This window comes from Mizuhopecten yessoensis, unplaced genomic scaffold, assembly GCF_002113885.1.
Source record: "Mizuhopecten yessoensis strain PY_sf001 unplaced genomic scaffold, ASM211388v2 scaffold5325, whole genome shotgun sequence".
NCBI classification, from domain to species: domain Eukaryota; kingdom Metazoa; phylum Mollusca; class Bivalvia; order Pectinida; family Pectinidae; genus Mizuhopecten; species Mizuhopecten yessoensis.
Window position 1 is genome coordinate 291,313 of NW_018405992.1, and position 11,200 is coordinate 302,512.

The window sequence follows — 11,200 nt, forward strand, 5'->3', positions numbered from 1 at the left end:
GAACGCGTTGAGATACTTGATAATTATATCTTTTCAATACTTTACAGAGATTAAAGCATACTTGTAAATGGACCTTTTTATGCTAAGACAACTTTTCTTTAATCAGTTCCTTTTGTCCGAAACAGAAGCCGTAGTTATCGGCAGCACGCGCCATTTTTACAACGTAATCAAATATTTGTTCCCCTGTTTTCAATACGTATTCCGATTCTATCTGAAGTCAAAAATTTATTCTTTATAGAGAAAAGGTTGTTACATGCACAGGGGCATGGATCGCTTTACTTGTAATATAAAAAATAGGGGTCTCCTATGATATGTTTATGTAGTATTTGGAAAAAAGACCAAAAAAAAAGTTACTTCAGCGTGATGCCCCTTTAACAGTAGGTCAAGGCCATTTTTATTTGCAAACTTTGTTGACGGATGCTGAACAGACGCCGGACGCCGCGCCATGGCATAAGCTCACCTGCCCTGGGCAGGTGAGCTAAAAACAATTGAATATAGAATGTCATATAGCAATATATTTATATTTGCTATGCATTGCCACTATATAACACTACCAAGGTCAGTTCCGTGTTACGAGACCACAACACAGGTGTAATGATATCTCCATGGGACCGACTAACTACCGGATAACATTCCCCTCCACACTAACAAGCCGATAAGCAAAAAAACTCACTATGATTCAATAAAATTCACTGTTTTATGTAAGTATAATAAAATGTGAATGAATACATTGATTAAATTATGGAAATAGTATCGATATTTTTGAGCTTATTTCTACAAACTACGTTTTTTTATGGGAAAAGTCATGAGACAAAATTCTGTGAGCAATTCCATAGGCTGTTCTACCTCTTGCACAAACACTGTGTAATTTGAATTCAAAAGTGCTGTACAAACATGTCATATAGTGACATCCCATTTGGAGAGAAGTCAGTAACCAATTACAATACTAAAGAATTATCTCCCTTTACAGCAAAAACAATATTTGTCTATTCTTTACCTTCTAGTTTATTCCCCACTGGAACTTAAAATTTCCATGCATCTCTGAATGTCTACTAAATCCAGAATTTCTGTTTTAGCTTAGTCTATCTTACACATCTTCACAAGTTGTGTGCTACATTTGCTTTGGGAGGGCTTTGGCCACGTTGTGGTATAGCTTACCATCTGCTATTAGAAAACTCCCCTCTTTACATCTGCATTTCAGGCTCTTTGCACAGACGTGTACATACCACCCTCTATTTATTCATTTATGTGCACAGTGAGATGATTTTCTTCTTGCTTAATGTATAATGGTGATTGTAAGCCTTTTGTTTAACAATCATAACTAATGTTATTATCCATATGTTGTAAAGCGCTTTAGAGTAATTCTACCAATTATATAGGGCGCTATATAAATGTTGTATATTATTAATATTTTAAGACTAATTTACAGTAGGTAAAACTAGATCCCAACAAAAACAACACCTTTCACAATAGTTATACTGAAGATTTACTTTTTACACAAACAGTTTGCATATATCAGTAATGATGTGAATTCTAGTACATGTCATTGTGTCATATTCCAAATACAATTTGATTTCGATGTTACGCATTCTAAATAAATGACAATGTTACATACTCTTTAATTTGATGCAGGCACAAGTACAGGTATGCATATTGTCAAATTGCATTTGTGACAAAAAAAATTGAGCCTCCAATCTGTAATATATATAAAAATATAGATATATTCTTCATACATGTACATAAGTGTGATATTTCAGATTTAACTGCATAACATGTCAGATTCAGCTCACATAAACTTCTTCTGAAGAACAAATGGTAATTAAAACCTATTTCACATCAATCAAGTGGTAAAAAAAAAAAAATACATTCAAGCTTTTGGATTCCATTAATAAAGTATGGGTATGAACTTTCAAAATACATGATACACCATACTTAACAAAACACACAAAAATAAATAGCTACATACGACAACTTGGTGTCAGGTGGCTGCTTTGATTTTATACTGAAGTATTCCAAGAAATTATGCACCTATGAAATACTGTCAATTTACAAATATCATTGTAAAGTACTTCCTAAGCAACATGATGGAGTGTTTCACACAATTACATATAAAACAGTGATTCAGTTTTCTGGTACAAATGATTCAGATTCTTCAGTTATGGGTTCATAAGCTGATTTTGGTTTTGTTTCTGCATTGAGTGATTCTCTCTGTGCTTCTGTCAGTTTATCAATAGCTCGATAAAAGTCAGAGAAGTCAATATAGGCCTCTAGTTTACCATTTTCATCCAAGTCCAGCTTGGTAGTCTGATAGTAGCGACTGGGAAACCGCGTTTCCCCACTACTCTGGGTGGAGTTTGTACTGGTAGAGTTAGTGCTGGCGTAGGTATTCAGTGTCGACTGACCGCTTCCACTTGTATTGGACTCGGTTAGAGTATCTTTGCCCGGTGTACCAGAGGCAGTAGGTGTCTGGGGTGATGTCAGGGACATCAGGTCTGAATCAGAAGTTGATGTTGTGGTAACGGGAAGATAGTTTGGTACAGACACCGGGGGCTGGCTGTTTGCACGCCCCTGGTAGAAGGGTATGGATACAGGATGATAGGATGCACTACCAGCAGGACTTCCTGCGTTGGCCAGGGGATAGTTGAAGTTTCTCACTAACAATGTAATGTCACCACGTTTTTGACACAGCTGTTTCTTATCTGGAGAGGTCAGATAGGTATCATGATGGATGCGTGCCACTTTATCCACAACTGCCTGAGCCACTCCATTTAATGTGGACTGGACAGAAAACTCTGCTGCCACCATCCGAGCCACTTCCACATTGACCCGATCACACCCAGTAGCATCTTGTAAGGCTTGATAGAGACCATCGGACATAAGGATAAGGAAACAGCTAGAGCTGTCAATGGTCACCCCTCCATGGACGTAGGGGTCAGCTATTACTGGCTCCCTTATGGCACTCCTGTCAAGTACAAACATTTATATATATATATTTGATTTTGTATACAGGTAACATCTTCTTTTGTAAATGAACCCATTTTTGGTAAAATTTGCAAGCATTTGTGAATTTTATCATTATCACATGTATACACATACATTATGTATATTCATGTATATACATAACAACAACAGGACAAAAGTAGTGAGTATCTATGTAAACCCCTTTAATACCTGAGTATATCTATGTCTTTGTAGCCTCCCTTGACGTGGTAGTCGCCTATACATCGAGTGCTGTCAGAGCTGCCAATATGTCTACACTGTTTCAGCTGATCAGTGTCAAGGCCGAGCTGGGCAAGGCGGTTCAACTCCTCTTCATTCATGAGGGAATGGTCAACAGACAGTTGCATAACCCTCAACATACCCTCATCATCCGTCGTACATAACAGTGCACGAGAGTCACCTATGAAATTATATAATTCACTTGTTAATACATTTTTGAAGCAGAAAGATACATTTTTCGGTGGGAGATAGCCCAGAAATCTGTATTTAGGTATTAAGTACAAGGACAAAGGTCAAATAGACAGTCGCACAAGGCAATTAATTAATACCCCTGACTTTGTTGATGCACAGATATATAAAGTTAATAATAGTTCTAAAGTGTACCACACTAAGTTCAGTTTCCCCATCTTACTAAACCCAATGAGTTGTCTACATAAACACTGAAGATAAATACAAAGTCTAATCAAGGTGTTGATATCCTACAGAGTCTAGTCTTACTAAACCCAATGAGTTGTCTACATAAACACTGAAGATAAATACAAAGTCTAATCAAGGTGTTGATGTCCTACAGAGTCTAGTCTTTGATAGACATCTTGATTCTTTAAACTCGTTACTATCACACATCACTTCTGAAAAATTATACAGTGTGCAGAAACTAAAAAGAACAGATTTAGATAACAAACATAACTCATCAAATCAATGTGTATTTTAATAATATAAAGTTAAACAAATAGGACTTATAGCCCTTGAGTTACAGACGTTGCTTACCTTTTCAGGGTATACGTTTGTGTGGCCTACCTTCAGAAATGTCTTTTTAAACACTTGATGGTTCTAAATTAGTCAGAAGTTTGTTTGTGTTGATTTGGTTACTTTAAACGTCTTCATTAAATCATGACCTTCTAAATGTTTTACTATCCTGTGTGTTGGGTACTGATGTGTGTTTATCTGCATGGAGTAAGATCATGGTCACTGAAAAGTTTGTTTTTATTTATAACCCTACAAAATTAAATAAAAGGTGTCAAACATTCCTTTTAAATCATTTAGCTGATGTGCTGTACAAACATTCCTTTTAAATCATTTAGCTGATGCACTGTATACTACAATTAAGAAATAGAAATGAAGTCAAAACCAGTAGAGATGTTTTAGAAGTATGAAGAGAAATATTGGTTATTAGAATCCAGTGAGATGAAGTAACTATTTCAAAACATTTTATGCTCAGATATTTATTCTTCTCCGGACCCCATTTTTTTTATTGTTGAGCATGTGAGGAATTAAAGCTCTCAAGCTACAGATGTTATTTGTAAACAACTAAAGAGATGCAGCCAGGCTAATACCTGGTAGTTTTGGTTTGTTGTTTTATAGTCTAGTCACCCTACGCTAAATCAGCCCAAACCTCAAACTAATTGCAACAGAATTTATTTTTTGTTTTTTTGGAATGGTAGTTATCAGTATTATAACAAGAAAAAAGTCTCCTGGAATCAAACTTTGGTAAAATCATTTTTTGACCTTCTAAAGGATCAAGAAAATCAGGAAGATCACATATCTGACCACTTTTGAAGTGTAATATCTACCTCTTTTACAATACCGGATATATAAGATTAACCATATAGCAAGACCAACTAAAATATAGTACAGATTTACCAAAATGTTACAGAAGAGGTATTGCATTGAAAAATTATTGAACTATGAAAATGGCTTAAAAGCATTTTGAGCTTGATAATATTGGCTTTTGTTTTCTATTTAAATGCAGAAAATACTAATTACTTAATCTCAGTGACCTTATGAGTCTATATCTAGCTTCTTAAAACATCACATTTTATCTAATATTGATGCACGAAAAATGGTACATTCACATACAAAAAAAATATCAACCATCTAATTTGACCAAATGTGGTGTTAACTTATGTCCAAAATAAACAAGTTACCTATTTCTGTAACATGTAATTTGAAAAAGGACAAGCAAATGCTTACAAGCATTTTATATCCATTTGTATGTGTGCAAAACTTATTGGAAATGGTTATTTTGGTAAGATAAGTGTACAAATGTGTCCAAGCTCTGATGGTGAAAATCTCATGCAATTTTGCCTCAACACTGAAAAAATGGCTAAGTCCATGAGTCTGTACAACGAAAATCTATATTTTGTGCACCAGTTTTGTCCGATTTACAAATGATTTTGCAAGTAAAGCAATAATTAAACGAATGTTTTTGTGAGATAAATTTGAAGTTAAACATTTATACAAATTCATCATTTTATCGAAAATTAGTTATCCGCCCATTCTGTTCTATTGTGTGAAAGAAAAAAATGATCTGTTAAATAATAAGATACAAATTTAACCTTACTTCCCCTTAATCAAGAGGACCATTTTATGGTGGTAATTCCTGCCAAAAGATTTAGCAATCAGATAAAACACACAAAAAATATTCACATTTCTGTTGTCCAAAATCATGGACTTAGTCATTTTTAACGGTTTAGTCAAATTTGCACGAGGTGAGGTATTCATCAACCTGACTTCATTCATTATTTGGAGATATCTTAACAGAGATGGCATTATTGCTAAGAGTAACTTGCATAGAAAATGATTTAGAGCACTTTTCAGTATTTTGCTGAAAATATTGTTAAAATCTTACATGCATGAATTCAAATATTGTTCGATTTGGACTTTAAAACAGCTCCCAGTCAGCCCCGCAGGCCAACTTTGAACATTCATAAATTCTAATATGTGAAAGAAAAAACTCTCATTTATGAAGATTTAATACACAAATCAGTTTTCAATGCATTTCTACAAAGCCAGTATCGATATTGTTATTGATTAACTTAATATTCTGTCTCAAAAATGCAACAAAAGCTAATATGTTCGACATTTGAATGTTTTTAGCAATATTCATGGTGTGATATTTTTTCAATGTGATGGTTCCTATTTATTTTTTTGGCTAATCTGTATTGTACACTGATTGGTCTTTCAATACAGTTAATTCCTCCTATTCAGTGTTTCACAAGTGGTTGATATTTAAGCTTCAATGTTGGTCCAGTAAGCATTTACTCTTATTTTCTTGATCCTATTTCGGGCGGAAAAAAAGAAAAAAAATCCCAAAATTCGATTTTTGTAGATTTTTTTTCTGTTACACAGAATAGACCAACCTGTATGAAAAACCAGAAATAAGTTATGTTGCAATTAGTTTGAGGTTTATCATAGGGTGACTAGTCTATTAGTATCAGATCATGTTGTGATTGACTATGACCATGAATTACAGGTGTCAGGGCCTCACTCAACTGGCACTGCCTGCGATAGCTGCAGGAACGGTAGCTTCTAGGCCCCATTGTTTATATATATATAAAAAAAAAATATTATCATACTATAGACAATAATAAAAAAAAGAAGAAAAAAAAAAGAAAACAGTCAGGCCAAGAAGCTAAAGTTCCCGTAGCTATGCCTGTGACTGATGTTGAATTGTCACTCGCAGAACAAAGTGTCAGCCTTTTGTTAAGACACTCTCACCAAGGTAAATTTATAAAATGTTCATTTGATTATGTTGTTATTTTGCTGAAAGACTGGTCCATGGAATTTATTCATTTTCGTTTGCAAAGCAAACAATCACCATCAACTGCTTATGACCAAAAGGACCAGTCACTGGTAGCATCGTACAGATGGTGGCTATACAAAGTGTTATTATACAGGTCACTAAGGCATGATAGACTGTAGTAGTTGACATCCTTTCCACCAATGCCAATAAGGTATGTCACATAAAAACAGGGAAATCAACTGAGTTATAGCATATTATATATAATAGAGGATACATACCAACATTTGCCACATAGAGATTCTTGTGACAGATGAGGGCCACAGTAGCTGTCGTACCACCAGTTATGTTTCTTTCCAGTTCATCAAGCTTACTCATGATTTCTGGGAACTGTCTACAGGCATCATAGTGGTTGAGTCCCTGAAAGTCACTCACAACATTAGTAATGCGGTCTTCGATGTTACATGCACAAATTCACATTAAAAAGATGTCTATGGGCAACACATTGTTACAAAAACACTGATCAACTATCCATAAGTTTTGTGTGATTCGTATCTCACCATGAACATATCATACAGTAATCAATATCATGACATGAAATACATCAGCTGAAAGTTAGTGTATCTTAGAGTAATTTACCTCAGGAAGTTGCAGTTGGATAGTAGTTTTCTCAGCAAAGACATGGTCAATTGACTCAAAGAAACTTTTTTCTACTGCTATGAATGCCTGAAACAACAAGAAAAACTGTATAGTCACATTGGACTGATAAATACATCTTTGCATGTACTTAATAGTTAAAAAATATCATTTCAATACATTTCAATACATTATTTTTCAAGTACAGCCAGAGAGAAATACCTGGTTTAAAACCTCTTTTATTTCATCATCTGATGTTGTTTCAACCAGCTGCCCAAGGAGTAATTCTGCTGGCATCCTCTGAGACGTGAAGTTGGATGCTTTACTGCCATCATGGCCATCAAATACTCCATACAGGTAGCAGTCATCATTGAGTCTGTAAGTCACAATATTACAGTGCAGTTGTCTGCCATGAGACAAAACTATGTCCGAGGCTGTCCCTTTTTTCATCCTTAATTTACAATATTTAAATACAACTAGTTCATAGCATGTTCAACTATTTACATTTTGCAGACAGAAAACCAGGACTACTTCATCAGGTATTCAATTCCAGCTAATGTAAGCCTTGAAATGAGCATTGGCCCCAGTATTACTTTGCATTTTTGCAATCAATAAGTGCAAATTATTCTTTAAATAAAACCACTATTACTTTTTTTGTGATTATTAGGCAACACAAACAGGCTATTAAGTTATCTTAGTCTTATCAACATTTTGATTTTTCACATGTGATATTGTAAACCAACTTGAAGTGGAAGCTCCTGTCCTCAAACTCGTGAAGTTCCCGCCGAATACCGTCCTCCCGGTAGACCTGATTGGTGGAGAAACCTATCCCAGACAGCTGACATACTGGAAGGTCATCAGTCCAGCTCAGGGCATGACCCTAATAACAGTACAGACAAACTTCAGGATATCAGACATACCCATTGTGTGTTAGTGATTCAGTACTAGTGACCGTGTATTCTTAGTTGGCAGTGATTTTTTTTCTTATAATGGCCAAATATTTTCTGCAGTGTATTTTCCAAAAATCACTTTATTTCCCCCAAAATATGCTTTTTGAGTGTGATCTTATCCCAATAATCAAAAGGTTCAGGCCCCTGTCAAAAATTATAATAATAATGATAATAATAATTTGTGGTTCTTATATACCGCTTTATCACAACCTAGTGCGTAGATCATCTCAAAGCGGTTCACAAATTATTATCCGTGGTTATGTGGCATTTGCAACCAGCCAATATCTTTCTCAACTCCCTGGGGAGCATACAGCCAGAGCTGCCATTTCGGCGCTGAACATTCAACAATTCTAGCACTGCCCAACCACGTACTCATTTACAGTTGAGTAGATTGGAACAAGCGAAATTAAGTTTCTTGCTCAGAAATACAACACAGTGCCGTGCTGTGACTCGAACCCGCAACCTGTCGATCACGAGCCTGGCGTCCTACCACTAGACTACCGTGCCTCCCAGGTTCTCTACTAGTAAGAAAAGCAAATACGCACTTATTAGTACATTTATTTGACCATGGATATCCAGACGAGAAATTAAAGAGTAATATACAACACAGCACCTAACAATTACACTACCTCCTCCTCACGATAGCTACTCATGGCTTCGCTACTTGTTAAATTAATGTATAATGACCACCCCTCCCAATTCCACAGATTTAATTCAATTCAAAAGTATTATATTGACAATACATATGTAACAGGGATATATATATATATATACCATCTATATTACTTCCGTGACTCATATATATATGTCTATTGTGTGAAAGACTTTAAAAGAATTTTAATATTATAATTATAAAGTTTAATAATTAGTATTGTTTTAAAAGGTATTTATTTATTTCATTTACAGTATTACATGTTAAACACTTTGTAACAACTTCTAGTTCTACCATATAGTGACCACCTTCAACTAATTGAAGATTTTATCAGAAGTTGGGTTTATACAACACAAATGACAGACTATATATATTACATAATAATTAATAATTATTCGCTTGGTAAAAGTTAAGAGAAGGAAAATTTAGTTCGAGGAGAGTCCGAGAGAGAGGTCCGAGCAAGCTAGTAATTGGGCAGCCCCACCTACAAAGCTTGTTCGGAAAAGGGGGAAGAGAAGGGGTGCATTTTATGTAAAGTCTGTTGAAGTAACTAATTACTCTGCATCTTCAATTTTATAGGTGTGCCTGGAAAGATATGCCTAACGTAGAATAAACAGATTTAGAACGGTATTCCGACAATTTAAGCTAAATATATCCTACAAATTACTTAATGAAACAGCAATCTCAGCCCTGAACTCTGTGACAACCCCTCAAGAAACAGTCTGTCAGGGGAGCATTGTGACCAGCTGATGCGGGTCATGATCATTGGAGCCAAGATGACCCAGGCCGCTTTTGTTTATCACGGTTGAACCAGTTGGACGAGAGTTAGGGTCGGACCTAGTTATCTGGTGCTGCTTTAAGGTGAGCATTGACAAAGTCTTACAAGGCCTTCATAAACGTTTGCAGGTCCGCAAGTATTAATACCCAAAATGTTACATTTAAAAATTGACAAACTGTTTGTTCCAAATAAACGAACAGTTCCCTTTTTGACTTTGGGGCGGCCCTGAAGGGGTGGCGCAATACTAAATCGAGAGTTATTTTTAAGAAATAGATGTAGCCATGTAAATGAAAAAATCTAGTCAAATGTGTTTTGTGATTTTGTTAATATTTTGTATCCTTTCAGATTTTAGAGTTTTAACTTTTTATGTTGTGTAGCCAGATATCCTAAGGGCATTTTCTGACTGGTTAAAACATAATATGCAGAAAAAAAGGAGACTAAAATGCATAAAAAAATAATAATTAATTTATCAAAACTTAAGTACAAATACCTCAAAATGCATTTTTCGGGGGGGGGGGTCAAATTTGGCACTCACTGACATGCCCGAAAATATCTCACCCATTTTTAAAATATCCCCATCTCATGAAATTCTTGGGAGAAACATCCTCTTACAATTTGAACCCCGGGGGATCCCTGCTGAGTATGAGTGGCATATTATCGATACAATGTAACTAAGAGCCAAATCATGGTGCATGTCATGTACAGTAACTTTAAAATTGTCACTGATGCAAAGAAATGCAGTTTTGCCAATATAAGTACATTACACTTTAAAATATTATTTACAGTAACAATATAAATATATTTATGGTATGGTGATCCTTGAACTACATTTTGTTGATTTTTTTATCAATACAAAATATTATAAGTTTTCCGTTATATATTTGATTATCAAATTCATATCTTCAATTAGGATTGATTTTTGAATGATCATAAAATTTCTTAAGAGACATACTTACAGTATCTAAATGATAATCTGAGTCATGTAACTTGGGTTAATAGTTACAAACTTTAGATAATGTGTCATTTCATTAAGTTCAATATTTTTATAAATATAAGGAGATTGACATTTTAGAAACATTTGTAAACAGAAAATAACAAAGTTTATAACATGCTCATTTATGACAACACTCCATGTTATTTAAGGACACGATATACAAAATTCATTTATTAATCTTAATCACACGCCCTCGATCGCCGCTCCTCGATTTTACTTTAATACGTTTAACGTTAAGATATGCTAGCGGATATTTTACTTAGATTTTTGTAATCATTTTTATTTGAGACCGGTATTCTCTGAACAGCTAGAGAACTAGTAAATTTTAACAGAGAAATGAAGGTCAGCAGAAGTTAAGTTAATGTGATATTTCGTTTCACTATTTTCTTTGTTACAAGTTATTGAGAGGCCTCCAATAAACTTCGTCTGAATGATATCTTCCTCTCCATCC

At 34.8% G+C, this 11,200-nt stretch overlaps 1 protein-coding gene across 2 annotated transcripts in view; it reads right to left on the reverse strand.

The window, feature by feature from the left end:
- Positions 1-1,469: 1,469 nt before the first annotated feature.
- The window catches only part of LOC110450561 (TGF-beta-activated kinase 1 and MAP3K7-binding protein 1-like), a 9,960-nt gene continuing 229 nt past the window's right edge, over positions 1,470-11,200 (reverse strand). For both annotated transcript variants that reach the window (XM_021498154.1, XM_021498153.1), the window contains exons 2-7: positions 8,119-8,255; positions 7,598-7,751; positions 7,379-7,465; positions 7,021-7,159; positions 3,172-3,400; positions 1,470-2,962 (exon numbers count right to left, since the gene is read on the reverse strand). In XM_021498154.1, coding sequence (XP_021353829.1) covers positions 2,122-2,962; positions 3,172-3,400; positions 7,021-7,159; positions 7,379-7,465; positions 7,598-7,751; positions 8,119-8,255 — 1,587 coding nt within the window. In that variant the 3' untranslated portion in view covers positions 1,470-2,121. The remainder of the gene's footprint in view (positions 2,963-3,171; positions 3,401-7,020; positions 7,160-7,378; positions 7,466-7,597; positions 7,752-8,118; positions 8,256-11,200) is intronic.